The sequence below is a fragment of the Centruroides sculpturatus genome, unplaced genomic scaffold, assembly GCF_000671375.1.
Source record: "Centruroides sculpturatus isolate CEXI.00-Female unplaced genomic scaffold, Cexi_2.0 scaffold704, whole genome shotgun sequence".
Lineage (NCBI taxonomy): Eukaryota > Metazoa > Arthropoda > Arachnida > Scorpiones > Buthidae > Centruroides > Centruroides sculpturatus.
The window spans coordinates 151683-167519 of record NW_019384945.1 but is presented as its reverse complement, the minus strand read 5'-3'; the positions used below and the strand labels follow the sequence as shown (position 1 = coordinate 167519).

Here is a 15837-nt window from a genome sequence, read left to right as displayed (position 1 = left end):
AAATATTTTCTTACATATAAAATATAAAATCGAGATCGATACTATATTCTATCAGTATAATAGATTTTGAAAACAGCAACTCAAAATATACATATTTCCAGTCATCTGAGGAATGTCTGCTAAGTAGCATGTCAGCAGTTAATTAAGTCAGTCTATTTTCAAAAGTTGCATTTCATCCAAAGTTATGTCCCTACTTGAAAGTGTGGTGGTTTTTTTTTTTTTTTTCATTTATCACAATATACTATAGGTGTTTCTCTCTTATAGTTCTAAATTAGTTTAATATCAAATGTAACTTTGCCTCAGTATTCACGGTTTACCAACTATGGAGAATAGGCTAAACTTACCTGTGTTTGCCATGTAATCCTGGATCTTTTTTTGAGGATAAACTACATTTAAAGCTGACAAAGGATGACAACTAGCAAAATCGAAATCAAATAGCAAAGCAAAATAAAAATCCATGACGACACTATAATTAAAAAAAATTGAATAACAGAAAATATGGATGGCCAGATGGCCAATTGGATAAGGCAGGGGTCACCAAACTTTTTTGACAGCTGACAGATCACTGGGAGAATGATGAGCGCAGTCTGCATAACCATTTTGTTCAATATAGTATACTGAATACACAAAAAATAAAGAAAACCAACATATTTATTTACCAATACACAAACACGATCACTGCAGCAAGCTTGTAATCGCTTTTCTTAGAAACTTCATTGTAGTACCTACAGTGTTGCACAAAAAGCGCTCTGATATCCAAAGTCGCTGAATTTTTTATTTCACTGATTTTCCTAAAAATTATGTTACTGTCAGATTGGACCAACTTTGGCATTTTTACTTACTATGTAGAAAAAATTAAAATAAGTGTAAGTTTATCTACAATCTATGGTATTTCTATATAAATAATTATATTTTAGCTCATTTGTGGCACAGTGTGGCAGCGGGCAGTAGTTTGGTGACCCCTGATATATACAGGAAAAAAAAACCTCAACATTTTAAGGTCTCCTAAGCCAAAAATGTAAAAATCTTGTGAAGTCATTTTTTGACCTATCTCCATACTTTTCCTCTGTTATATATGACAGAGCCTAGAAAGTAAAAATTATAATTTTACCAGATTTATCTTTTTGATTATTCCTAATTGAAATGGCTGGATTGCCGAGGCGATAAAGATGCCTGTCTAGGACTACAGTGCTCCCTGTAACCATGTGACTAAAACCACTAAACTGTGGTAGTCTGTCTCGGGTAGGGTGTCACCAGTTAGCCAAGTGGAGTTTCTGAGTTTTCTTTGTGCATCTAACATCTAAATAAGGGCCACTTTTTCTAAGAAAAGACCTTCCGGGAGTCACTCCCCTTGCATATAACCAGTGCTGTAGAGAGAGAACCTGGGAAAAACTCAGGCTCACAAAATCAGTAAACTAACAGAATAAGTCTTTTAAAGCAGAATGTTTGTTTAGTAATAAAAAGCAACGTACTGTATGTCATTTGTAAAAAAAAATGGCTGCAGGTTGTTCTACCCTTGGACCTCATACAAGTTTTTGACAGCCCTGCATATTGTCCACGTTCTGAATTGCCTTATTCCATTAATCTTACAGTCCTGTCTCTTATGTTAAGTCTCCATTCTTCGCCAACTAGCCGCTCCTAAGGAGGAGTCAAAAATTTTTTTTAAAAATCCGAATTTATTGGAAATATAAACATTTGAAGAATTTAATGAAATCGAGTCTCTTACATTTCAATTCAAAATATATATATTTGAAAAATATATATTATTTTACATTTAAATTAGAATTCAAGAATCTGTTTGTCCTCTTGCAGACTTTCTGCTATTTTTCTTTTTGCTTTTAGCTGTTTCGGATTTCAAAGGGGGTAGTTTTTGGCTGGCGCTAAGATTTCTTCCGTTAGCGGATAGAATGAGTTCGGGTTGGGATTTGGACGAGCGACTACTATTGGTATTTGCGTTCCTCGACGATTTGTCAATGGGAACGGGTATTCCACTCCACGAATTTCTTCTCTGTTTATTTCGACTTTTCCTTTCTTCCGGGGTTAGATTCAATTCGCTTAAGCTGCAAAGTGTACGAATACATTTGTAATTTATTTATATAGAATTTCTTTTAATCCAGTTCTATAGGAAAAAATTAGAATATTTCAGTAGATAAAAAAAAAACAACAACAAAATTTAGATTGAATCCATGGTTTAGATTTGCCTCTATCCAGAAAAAGCTATGGCTTTTGACACGACTGTGCTAAAACTTATGATCTATACTTGTGAGTAGAAGCAAATTCTTATCAAAAATTGTGAGATGTGTTGATTAGTAATAGTTTGCACAGCGAAAGAGTAGACATGGGTTAGTCTGAGCAGGAAGGGTCTATGTTATTTGAGTGGATTGGAAGAAGGTATGTGATTAACGTTTGAGTATCGTTAGAATTAAGAGTAATAATAAAATCAGATCATGTATCAATTCTACGTCACTTTCCATTCCTTTTATCTTACAGATACTTCCAGCTTAGGCTGACTCATGTTTATTCTTTCGCTGCTCGGACTATGGTATAAGGAATGGCCTAAAGCGAAGTTTAAATATATATATATATCCGAAATTGGCTCTATATTTATTTTTTGTTGGATGTAACTTTCCGGTTATAGGGAGTCCGATCGAATGAACCGAGTGTCAAACGTACGATAATCTGAAATCCGTTGTTAACAATACACGTTCCCATACCATTAATAATAATAAAGAACAACTATGTGCTATTTACTTACGTCATACTTTACGCTTGCAGTTTTCGGCGTAGCATGACTACATGCAACAGGATTTAAACATTAGCTTTTATAATTATTTTTCCTATAGAACGGCCTTATGAAACATCCTGTATAATTAATTTTTTACATAATATATATGCTATTTATATATAAATACACTAGAGCATCGATTATCCGAATGCCGATTAACCGAAAGCGTTCCACTCGGCAAATTCAAATTTCCGCTAGTGCTGTGGTGCTGCAATATTTGGCTATGTCTTGGGCTACTCTAATATTTTTGTTGGTGCGCGTTTTAGCTGGCAGCACTGGCGCGACCATATTGTATTGTTAAAAATTATTTCTTATTTTGCACAAACAAAATAAACATATTGAAATATATATTAAAAAAAATTATATTTCGGAAGTTAATCTAGTATCAAAAACATTACGATTCATATACGTCGAGAGAGTACTTAAAGACGCGCCAGTACTTGAACCATGCTTTTTTTCCCATCGTGAGCTATATTTTAGGACCTTGCATCGTGAGTGGTGTGTTTTGCTTCAGCTCGTCGAAGAATATAGCCCAAGAGTCTGACATCTGCAGATAAACCCAACAAAAAGAAAGTTTGCTTGTTTTGTGTAGTGTTTTTCTGAGGACTGTGTTTCGGGACGTGTGTGGTGCTGAATCGGAACGTTTTTGATACTAGATTAATTTCCGAAATAATTTTTTTTTGTTTTTATATTTTTCAATAATTTCAACAGGGGATAGGTTAATATATTTTTTCATACATAATCAGTTATCCGAACAACCCCAGTCCCGAATTGCTTCGGATAATCGATGCTCTACTGTAATATGATCATGAGCGTCAAATCTAAAGGACCCTTTAGGCCCTTTAGAGTTAGCGTCCATGTATAAGATCATTTAAAAAGTTCGCAAGAATATTTTATTGTTTTTGGTTTCCATTCGGTGATATGTGGTTTATACACTAGGCTTTAACCTTTTAGTATTATATATTTACCTTTTACCGATGATTTTTGTCGACTGGGTAATGGGTCTACTATTCGAAGTTATGGGCGATTCCGTTTCTGGCATATCTTTGCTTACTTTCTCCAACTAAATGTAGAAAACAATGCATATAATTAGTTGTATATACAGTATATATAAATGCATATTTCTAATTTGTAATAATTTCTTTTAAGAAAAAGATCAAAGACCGAAAAATCACCCAAATTTTGTATTTACTTACATTATAGTTTTTCACGTAGGTCTATATAATTTTATAGCGTGGCATTCTTTAAATTCTAATACAGAATATTCTTAAAATGTTTTTATATCGAACGAAATTTGTGTGTTAATTTGTATTATGTAGAATTATGTTAGTCGGCAGAGGTCTTGCAAAAGTTATCAATACAGTAGTTTGTAATAGTGTTCGGATACTATCGATAGCAATATCCATTGATATCTATCGATATTTTTATGCAAAACATCGATAGTATCGATACCATCGGTTATCCGATTTACAATCGATTACTAACCAATTAATGTAAAGTAAACATCTACTAAAGACATGGTAAACAATCGGATTGCTTTAACGTATAATTCAATTAATTTTTTTTTTCAGAAATATTACATAGTTTACATTTCTCTGCTTTAATGGCTTCTTTTTTCAAAGATAATGTCTTCAGCTGTCGAAAATGCTCTCTCGGAGTTGACAGAGGAACCACAACTACGGCCGTATTTGTGATAAATTGTTTTCGGATTATCGAAATAAGAGTATCTACCGTTGTTGACTAAAAATTGAAACAGGTTGGAATTTGGAGGCTCGATAGATAGTTCGATACACTGCCAAAAAGCAATAATTGCGACCGCTTGATTTGGTGAATGTCTAGTCTACTCTTTCTTAAAAAATCAAAAAGATCGGGCGCATTATTTAGACTTATTTCTTTATTTTCTTGTTCGTTTTCAAGTCCGAACGATTCAGCATCTATTGAAGTTAAATTTATTGTATTTGCAAGTTACTTTGTTATAGCTTTTGAAAAATTCATATCCGAAGTTCTTATTAAGTCGAAAAGCTGGGTTCTTTAATCTAGGATCTAAAATTGTTGAAAATGCCACATATAGTTCGTGTTTCGTAACCATTTAATCTCTTGATTACTCCTTTTAATGATTACAAAAACTTTTTACCGCATTCTATTGTAAACGGAATATTTTAGTGTCTTTAACTTGATGTAAATCCATGAAGAATTGGACATATTGTAACGTACTGTACGCTGTTAGTTGCTTGTTCAGAAAGTTCCAAAGAATTAAAACTTTCTTGTAAAACAAATCATTTACAAGAAAGTTTTAATGTTTAAACAAATTCTTTGGAACTTCGGCTGTCAGTGGCAAGGGAGATTTTGATAATGAAATAAAGGCGTTATAGCGCATATTTTAATTCCATTAATCTTCTTATCATATTTAAATAAATGTTCCAACGAGTTACTACTTCCCGCGTTACTTTTTCAGACATTTTCCTTGTTCGGTTTGGATATCTTGAACTTTACCAGAAGCTTTGATTACGGTTTTAAAGTGCGTAACAATTTTTTTTACATTTTTCTTTATTCTTATTAGTTCTTCATCTCCAACTAGAGCATCCCAAACAACGAGGTTTGATTTGTAGACAAAACAAAGTAGATTCCCAATTTTTAATATGCTGCATGCACATAACACGTCTTCATTGTCCATCGTTATACATACGATTTTATTTTCTACAGACCGTTGAAAAAATATATATTTTTTCAACATAGTTGCTATATTCTGAGATTATGAGTAGACATTATCAACGTTTCAAGTACACACGATGTTAAAAATAAAATAGTTTGTTACAGTTAAATATGACCGATTATTTATAGAAGTCCACATATTGGTTGTTATGGATACATGTTTCACTTTATCGATCATAACTTTCAATTTTTCTTTACACTATTTGTATAAGTTGGGTACAAGTATGTTGCCGATATATTTTGGTGGAAGTAATTTAAATATCTTGGTTCTAATTCGTATATAAATTGCACGACTCCCTTATCTTGAAGACTAGAATACGGTCGTGAATCGTATGCAATGAATATTGCCAATTTTTTTTTATTTATACTAGTTGCCCTTTTGTTTTTGATATCGAAAACATCTCGATGGCGTATAAAATTTAAAAATAATCAATAATAGAATTTACAAAATACTTATTAAAACAAAGGTACACGAAATGTTCATTTAAGAAAGATTAACGAGTTCGAATAATATTAATTAATCGTTAAAAATACGGTGAATGCGGTGTGCTGTCATTCAAAAACTGGCGCACTTTAGGTCATGCATTATTTGGCAGGAATAAATTGTTCTGACTTGAACTAATTTCATGTCACACGAAATCTTTTATTCTTTAGTTCTGTGTGAATAAAATCATACAATGCTTCAGAAAAAAGTTTCGAATTTGTTTTAAAAGATGGTATATTCATTAAAAATATTTTTAAATCTATAAAAAGGCATTTTTTTAGCTAAAATTTATTTGNTCGACTTACGTGGTTACCGCTCGATCCCACCTATTGCGTAAGTTTGGGGTATTACTGTATATATGATTAGAAAGCTTTGAATTCAACATGGAAGGAGACTCATTAGGAGAAGTGGGTCCCTCACAGCGAAACATAACGCAGTTTGAATCTGAGAATGATGCATCTGATTTAGGTGAATTGTCACAGCAGAGTGAAGACAATCACAATTTCCTTGCTGTATTCTATTTTATTTAATCATCATTAAGTCCAAGCTGTTCATGATATGACATGACCCCCTCTATCTCCCCACCCCTTAACCATCAAAATTTAATAGCATCAATCCCCTAATACATGAATCTCCCTGCAAAATTTCAGAAAGTTTTGACAAAAGACGCAAGTTATTAAGCTTCAAAGATGGTAAACAAAATCATGTCCCCCACACATACAATAACATTCATACATACAGAAAATCCTGAAGTTTTCTCATTTCTCAACATTTCAAGGTCCTCTGAATCCAAAAATGTAAAAATCTGGGGGGTCATTTTTTTACTGATTGTAATTTATTAATATTTTTCTTTCCTGAAATGTAAGAGCTGGGAAAGTAAAATAAATGTGCCAATAATGTGCAAACAAAATGAATTTTTTACCATGTGTTTAAATAATAATTGTTATAATATATTAAAAATAGGTTTTCTCACATATGGTCCCTTTGAAAATTGTCACCGCACATGGTGCTTCACATTTATTATTAATAATTTTCGAATAACAATCTATATAATCAAAATATTATAGATAGTGAGTTGTTACATGCCTGAATGATTGATTTCTAAATTTCTTTTTATAGCAGATTGTAACTTAATGAACAATCATAATGTGTCATAATTTTGAATACTTAGTTTATTGATATAAATGTACAGTAATTCCTCTATTTACGTGAGTAATTTATTCCACGAAAACAGCATGAATGGAACTGTAGAAAGCCATTCCATATTCTCAAATACAGTATTTTTCTCTTACTGGAATAGAAAAATTTTAACTGAACTATTTTTAAACATATCTGTATAAGAGTTTATTGATGATAACTAATATTTATTTCCATATTTTTTTATATGTCAAAAANCTTTATTTTTAAATAAATTAAACAGTATTAGACTAATTATATCTGGATTTCAGCATTTTAATACAATAATAAATGCAGATAATTTCAGTCTCAAGCTTATTAAAGAATTATTTTTAAGACTGATTTTAAGTTCTGACCATTTAATCCAAATTATTTAAAAGCAAGATTTTCCATATTCAATGATTGTATGCATTATTATTAATTAAATATCTGAAGATAAAGTCCTTCTAAAAAAGGAACCACCATTTATTATCTTTGTATTATAGACTATACGTTCTTGGCGACTGGCCACCAAAAAGTCCTTTTAAAAACACAAAAATACATCCAATAAAAAATAGAAAAATTTTTTAAAAAGGAATTAGTGGCATACAGACGTCTTCTATCTACCATCATACCTTCTTGGGTTGTTTCGACCTTTTATCTATGTAGAAATGCACGCTGGTAAATGTAGATTAAAAAAGTTAAAAAATTAATTTTAACTTCAAAGAATATGAATGAATTTGAATTGATTTTAAAAAATAATTAATTTGTGCTGCAAAGACCATTTTTATGATATTCATGTTAATAAAACTTACAAAAAAAAATTAGTATAAACTTATTCATTTCTTTATTTTATACACAGTTTTTTCTCTTATCCATAGCATATAAACAGGTTTTTGAGGTTTCAAATGGAACAGCTAACTGAACAATTTAAATGGTTAATAAACAATAAATTTATTTATCAAGAAACTAAAATGGTGAAAAAATTTTATTTGATAAGTAGTATCAATAACTTATGAAAATTTATCAAAGAAATTTTGACAAAAATGATTTTTTTTTAGAAAAATAATTTGCCTGGAGCCATTTGTTCTTTAATTTGTGGGGGACCTGATGTTGGTGAAAGTATGACAAATGATACACGATTGCCATTGATATCATTTACTGGAAGCACTCAAGTTGGATTGAAAGTGGCACTGAATGTTCAGCAAAGATTTGGGAAAACAATTTTAGAATTAGGAGGAAACAATGCAATTATTATTGCAGATGATGCTGACATAAAGATGGTGGTGAGCTCTGCTCTCTTTGCTTGCGTTGGTACTGCTGGTCAAAGGTGTACAACAACCCGAAGAATCATTGCTCATGAAAAGGCAAGTTATATGTAATTAAGTTCATAAATTTTCTTTGTCAGAAATAAGATATATTTTAATATAATGTGAAATATCATTAATAAAAAATTTCAACATTTGTTTTATCAGGTATATGATGAAGTCCTAGATAGATTAAAGAAAGCATATTCCCAAATTAGAGTGGGAGATCCACTTGAATCTGGAACGATGTATGGACCTCTTCATACGAAACAGGGAGTTAATGAATATCTTGCAGCCATTGAAGAGGCAAAGAAACAAGGTGGAGTCATTGAATATGGTGGAAAGGTATAAGGTTTTATACAATTAGGCATTTTATTATTGTTTTGCTGAATATCTCTTATTACTTTTTAATTAATTTAGAAAATTGATAGAGAAGGAAATTTTGTAGAACCCACAATTGTATCTGGTTTATCACATGATGCAAACATTGTTCACAAAGAGACATTTGCTCCAATTGTTTATATTTTGAAAGCTAAAAGCGTTGATGAAGCTATAGCTTGGAATAATGAAGTCAAACAAGGTCTTACTAGCAGTATCTTTACAGAAAATCTTGGAAATGTGTTTAAGGTTAGTAAATTATTTGTGTGTATATTTATTGATATAACTTTTTGATATTAAATTTTGAATATAATATAAAACAAGACTGGTGAAGCCTATCTGAAAGCATGCGCTACAAAAGTGAATCAAATATTTTAAAAAATAAATTTATTATTGTTATTATATTAAATNACCAGGGCTGTGGAGTCGGAGTCGTGGAGTTTTGGTGTTTTAGTCGGAGTTGGAGTCGGTAGATTTTTACGCGACTCTACAGCCCTGGCAGGGCTGTGGAGTTGGAGTCGTGGAGTTTTGGTGTTTTAGTCAGAGTCGGATTGGTAAGGAAAAGTCGGAGTTGGAGTCAGTAGATTTTTACGCGACTCCACAGCCCTGCTCAAAACATGGAGATTTGCAAAAATGTCTGGGGATCAAATTTGACACGATTCCAATACTTTTCCTTGTTATGTATACATAACAGCCGGGAAAGTAAAGTTTGTTTTCTAACATACGTTATTTAATAGAAGAAACATTTTGTACAGAATTTGTTATATCCAACTAAGGGCTCTCTCAAGAACCTTTAAATCCAATTCTTTTTCTAGATGATCTCCTGAAATCTCTAGAGTCAAATTTTTGAAATTGCTTTATCATTACATGTAAAAATAAATTGCCTCTTATATGCAGACAATTTTATTTTTTGACTAACATAACAGGACATGTCAGGACAACCAACTAACAGTTAATCTCAGAAAAATGAAAATAATGATTTTCTGAAGAGGTGGCAAGCTTAAAAAATGGATAAATTATATTTAGAGAATCGCGAACTGGATGATGTCACAAACTTTAAATATTTAGATATTTACTTTCACTCACAGCTCGTTTTCTTTGCATTTGGTCTTTGCAAAAATCACTCTAGATCAGGGGTCGCCAAACTTTTTTGATCATCGACCCCCTACAACTTTTCAAAACCTCACATCGACCCCCCACCAAAAAGTTTGTGTTACATGCAAAAAAAGCTCTTACTATTTTAATATATATCTTTCAATTTTACATTTTTTACATTTATTGTATGTATGTTACTAAACTAATAATTTTTGTAACTTACAATCAATGAGACAGGTAAGCTTGATAATCTTTTGCAAGATTAGCAATATTCGGTTCAAAATTTGTAAGTTTTAGTTTTTNAATATACCTGGTTATTATTTTTTGAGATCAAATTTATTAAATATTACGAAATGCGTGCGATCATTTTGGCATGCAATTTAAGAAAGAAACGATTGAAATTTATTGGTCGACATTGCATATGTGAGGCCGGGACCACACATTCCCCCTGGGACGGAAACCGGCTGTCGAGCTAAAGTCAATATATCGGTGACTTATTACGTAAATAGGACCGGTGTGACCAAGGAACGGGGTGCGAGACGATTTAATTGTCGCATTCCAGGCCTAAGTGACAGATTCACGGTGTCAATCGTGAGAACGATCGAGGGATCGACCGTCGGGGAAACTTTGGACGGTCACCTTAAAGAGAGTTCAAAGCAGGTCCTGCTGACACTACTGTGGAGGGAGCGGCGGCTGAGACAGCTTCCTCCTTTCCGGGACCGAAAAATAGACATTAGGTGACAATTTACGAGACCGTCATCCGGGAAAGGGCTTGACCCGACTCCGGAGGAGAACGGCCCGGACGGGGGTCATCTCGGCGACCCCTCGGCCCTGGCAACAGACCCGGGACCAATAGAAGCGCAGAGGGACCAACATTCGGACCAACCAAAACCTCGGGATTTCGGGTGAGAAAAGATTATAAAAGCCCGAGGTCCCAAGGACACGGGGAGAGAGTTGGTTGCGAGCTGGGGATCAAAAACAACGGTGCGAGTGAGCGGATACGGATTAACCGAGAAGACAAAGAGAACACTCCAGGAAGCGTACGGAAGAGATTTGGGACTTAACTTCCCAACGAAGACCTATAACCATCCAACCTCCAAGCATCTACTTACGACCGGGAAGAAGAGGACTCTCTCCGTCTTTGTGTTGTGCCGTCCATTCTCCGAAGATCCATCGAACTGTCCGGCGAGCCTTTCGACTTCCGACGAGACCTCCAAGTGTTACTATTGTAAGCATGTTTTCTAATCCAAATAAACGCGTTGAATTGGTAAATACGGTCTCTGTGTGAGTCTGTGCGTCCAGCCAAGGCCACTTGATCGCTTCACTAGTAAGGCCGTCCGCCGTAAGGAAAATTGCCGTATTTACACTGTTTCCATTTTTTGCTGCTGCGAAAGATTTTGGCGCTAGTTATCGGTGAGAATCGTCTGTTGAGTAAATTGGTCGTTTTGTACTTTTGTGTGCGAGTATAGCTATTTTATGAAATTGTGATAATTACATATAGTTATAGTTGTATTTAGTTATACTTATTCGTGAGTTATATACGGTTGACGGGATTTCTCTTCAACAGCAGCTTGGTATATAGATATAAATACATTCATTGTGTGGTCAAACTGTGGAAAAAGTTCTCAGACTGCATCATAAGCCCATTTCTAGAAAAATATTAAAAGTCTAATGTTGTCTAATTCATATTGTAAATTTCTGATGAGGAGGAAGCTAAGTACATTTCTGGTCTTTGACTGAATTTTACAAACTGTAAAATTCAGTCAAAAACAGTGTACACTTTATTCAATAAATTAATTTTTCTTATGTAATAAGCTTTTGCTTTTTCTATAAAGAATTTTATTTATATTAGAGATGTAAACTGAAGCAATGTTACTTTTACCATAGTTATACTTTTAATTTCAACTTTAAAACAATATATGTTGCTTTTGTTCACATTTCTGTGTACTTCTCCAATATTAATTATAATAAGTTCTTACCTTCAATATCACCATATTTCCGTGCATATTTTTCGAAATTTTTTTACTAACTAAAAACTTTGCTTATTTTTGCAAAAAAAATAAGCAAATTTTTTCGAAAGGTTATATCGGTATTTATTCTTACAGTCTTGATTAACAAAAGTAATAATTTTATAACAGATTTAATACACAACATTTTAATAATTATCATATATGGTCCGAAAATGTGAAAATTTTTATAGTAGACAGTGCATACTGTAGGTAACCTAGTTTTACTAATTTTGCATACTTTTCGAGTAAAAAAAAATTTACATTAACGATTAACTACTGGTATCTTTAAGAATCGAAAAGAGATGATTAAATAGTATTAATGTGAAAAAGTTTGTATTTTCCATGCCAATAATACTCAGTTATTATTTCTTCCTAAAAACGTCATCTATACTAATATAATAAAGAGGTAATGTTTGTATGTTAGTTTGTATGCAGCAGGTAATCTCCAAAACTACTCATCCGATTTCAAAAATTCTTTCACCAATATTTAGAATGGAACCTCAGGGTGGACATAGGCTGTCGAATACATGTCGAAATTACCCCATTGGGGGGAGAGGGACAGGATTAAGGCTTACTGTGAAAAACTTGGCTTCTATTATACTATTTTAGATGCGGGTTTTTGCGTTTTTGATTGCGTTTTAATAGGGTACGTCAAGAGAATGTACACTAAGAAGAAATTTTTCGAAAAATTTTCTCCCAGGGGGAAGTGTTATACATTTATAATAGATACATTTTGAGCCACAACAAGGCGTGGCGGGGTCTGCTAGTATGAAAATAAAGTGAAAAATACTGTATTATTATTTCGCTTTTTTCACAAACTAGGGAACATCGTTTGCAGCAGCTCATTTCTTGATTGTCAAAAGTTTTCAACCTGCTTTAATGAGAAAAATATTTAAATGCAGCGACGTCTCCAAACTCCTCTATACTCTCCACCTGAATCGCTGACGATGGATGTCACCGATCGTCAGCGCCACAAGCGGAGAAAATATTAACTAGCGTCTATACGCTCGGTCTCATAGAGAGAGATAGTTGGCGGACGGCCTTACTAGCGAAGCGATCAAGTGGCCTTGGTCCAGCAAACCGCGACCCCCATACGGTACAGGCTTTCTCGTGTCATCCTGACAGATCACGGGTAAAGCGAGGGTCGTAACCTTTCACCCCAAGGGCTCCCCCAGTATTACACATATAAATTTTTATTTGATTTATTTAGAAATATTGTTATAATGATTTACGATTTACCTTTCCATTTCTGCAAGTTTTCTAGACAATTTATCATTTTCTCTACACGCTAATTCATGATCCCTGGTTAGCAATTCTTTCATTTCGTGAAGCTGGGAATTTTCCGCTCTGAAACCATAAAAAAATATAATACAATTTCAATCTATTTCGTTTTATACAGTAGACCCCCTATAACACTGTAGATAATTCCGTGTTATATGAATTCCATGTTGTATACGAGTCACATAGATTTTACATATACGTGAGCCGTTCACAACCCTGCACACGTATTTGTAAAATCTAAGTGACTCGTACAACACGGAATTCATATAACACGGAATTATCTACAGTGTTATAGGGGGGATCTACTGTATTTTATTGTTTCTTATCGCTAAAAACTATATATTAACCTTAATATTTCGTTTTCTTGCATATATTTTTGAAGCATTGTCCTAATGTCTTCGTCTTTAATATCTGAAAAACATTTTTTATATAATATTCCATAGAAACAAAACTTCTGCATATAATTATTTCTGCTTACGGCTAATAGTTACAAATGGTACAAGCAGAAATCTTTATTTTGATTTAAAATAATCTAGGTAATATTTTAATTATTTTGTTAATATATTAAAAAGTTAAGTAAATCATATTTAACAAAAATTATAATCGGGACATTGTTATTTTCTGATAATGTATGAAAAGGGACCCAAGAGTAAAGGCGCTTTTACAGTTCGTCCATTGAGAATTTCTTGTAAATTTTCAAGTCCATAAGTAAATTACATTTTTTTTACCTTTTAAGGATAATCCATTATGAGTAAAAGATTTATTAAATAAATCTTGATTAAGGTTGACCTAAAAAATAAATTCCAAAATTTAATTCATTGAAATGAATCCATTTATTTAATTAAAATTAACCTATAAATATACCTGCGTACGTAAATAATTGTTTTCCATTCGAAGTAACTTTACTTCTCTTTTTAAACTAAGAATTAATTGTTCTCTCGGATCCTAAAATGAATTAATTGAATGAGTATCAACCTCATGTATTACAATATCTAAATTTCGAGAGTTCCTGTCTCGCGCTTAGAGTTGTTCTTGAACCAAGGGCACCCGTAGAGGGAGACAAACTAGGCACTTTCCCTCCTTTGGGACCGAGTAAAATATTCTACAAATTATAATCGCAAAAGTGATTGAAATACGTAACCTTACATCTTTGTTCTCCGGATGCTTCGTATTCAGAGAAGTAAAAATGAGCATCATACATTATGCAAGAGGCTTCAAACTATGATTCAATGTCGGATCAGCGCTTCACAAGATGGAACTGGTTGCAATAGGGGTTAACTCGGCATTGAAAACAAAGAACATTCCTTATTTTCAAAGCCAAGTTTTGGTCAACATACAATGAAGTTGTATGAGACTATGGATAAGTATCGTTCATTAGTTTATTTTATATCAACAGAATAAGCTAGAAGTCATGAAATTTTTGTTGTTTGTTGATGATGGAATTTGGAATCTCAATATAGGGACGTCCCCGGTCACGAATGACGCAATTTCTGCTAGTGTGATTTAGCTTTGCTGTAAATCTTAATTTTATTAAATGGTTTAAAAAAATATTAAAATTATTATAAATATAAATACTTACCATAATAATTACGGGTTTGGTTTTAATTCTTTTCGCTCTCGATGCATAACGTAACGTGTTTAACGTTTCAGGAATGTTCGATTTATGAGGCGAGACACAAGCAATCTGTATACATTAATTTTTATTAAAACTTTTCTCACACAAAAATAGTCTTATTTATTGAAAATTTTATATTTTTATTCGATTTTAACTTTTTTTTTTTTTGTTGAAGACGAAAAGGCTAATTACTGCTGCTTTAAGCATTTTATAAATACAGTAATACAGATATTTTAATGTTAATTTTAATGTTCACTGTTTAACTCACGTAAAAACTTAGATTATAATAACTTTAAAGAATTTTGCGGAAAATTGGAATAATACTAATACAATAATTATTGTAAATAAATTATTACAAATTGCGAAAAGTACGAATAGAAGTTATAAAACTTTTAATTTGGTCAATGACAGGCCTGAATAAACAGCTGCTCAATAGTCTTGAACTCAATACTTGAATTCAAACTCTGATTAGCAATTTAATTTTTTAAATCCACCAACAGTAATTATTGGATCATAGCTGTATGCAATAAAGCAATTTGTTTGCTTCTGTCCTCTATATGTACAGTATCTTACTGCACTTATAAAACAATAACCCCTTTCCTGTGTACAAGGTCTGTTCAAAAAGTATCAGACCTTTGGTCGGCAAAACTAAATTTATTGACTTTGAGGTACAAAACCCTAATCCCCTTCAAAGTAGTCTCCTTGGTAATGTATACACTTCTCTCAGCGTTCCTGCCATTGCTGGAAACACTGCTGGAACACATCTTTTGGAATGGCCATCAGCCGGTCCGTCGGATTCCGCAAGATGTCTTCTCTCGACTAAATTCAGGTTCCTTTTAGCAGCATTTTCAGCTTGGGAAATAGCCAAAAGTCACACGGAGCCATGTGGGGAGAGTATGGAGCATGACAAATCACAGGAGTATTGTGTTTGGCGACGAAAGCCCGAATCAGATGCGCAGAATGGGCAGATGCGTTATCACGATGGAGCTGCCAAGTTTTGATCGACCACAGATCCG

General features: G+C 33.0%; 2 protein-coding genes across 2 annotated transcripts in view; one reads left to right on the top strand and one right to left on the bottom strand.

Moving 5' to 3' along the window:
• The first annotated feature begins 8195 nt into the window (after positions 1-8195).
• Positions 8196-9199, top strand: LOC111632172 (alpha-aminoadipic semialdehyde dehydrogenase-like). Its single transcript, XM_023376538.1, has 4 exons — positions 8196-8503; positions 8612-8788; positions 8864-9085; positions 9146-9199. Exons 1-4 carry the CDS (start codon positions 8261-8263, stop codon positions 9197-9199), a joined length of 696 nt encoding a protein of 231 aa, XP_023232306.1. The 5' UTR covers positions 8196-8260.
• Positions 9200-10141: 942 nt separating this feature from the next.
• The window catches only part of LOC111632171 (kinesin-like protein KIF12), a 20576-nt gene continuing 14880 nt past the window's right edge, over positions 10142-15837 (bottom strand). The window contains exons 13-18 of the mRNA XM_023376537.1: positions 14786-14890; positions 14071-14151; positions 13935-13995; positions 13554-13617; positions 13165-13272; positions 10142-10226 (exon numbers count right to left, since the gene is read on the bottom strand). Coding sequence (XP_023232305.1) covers positions 10142-10226; positions 13165-13272; positions 13554-13617; positions 13935-13995; positions 14071-14151; positions 14786-14890 — 504 coding nt within the window. The remainder of the gene's footprint in view (positions 10227-13164; positions 13273-13553; positions 13618-13934; positions 13996-14070; positions 14152-14785; positions 14891-15837) is intronic.

Coding starts and splice junctions, on each gene's coding strand:
- LOC111632172 (XM_023376538.1), top strand. CDS start 8,261: ATGACAAATGATACACGATTGCCATTGATATCATTTACTGGAAGCACT. Junction 8,789..8,863: donor TCATTGAATATGGTGGAAAG/GTATAAGGTTTT, acceptor TAATTAATTTAG/AAAATTGATAGAGAAGGAAA. Junction 9,086..9,145: donor TTAAGGTTAGTAAATTATTT/GTGTGTATATTT, acceptor ATATAAAACAAG/ACTGGTGAAGCCTATCTGAA.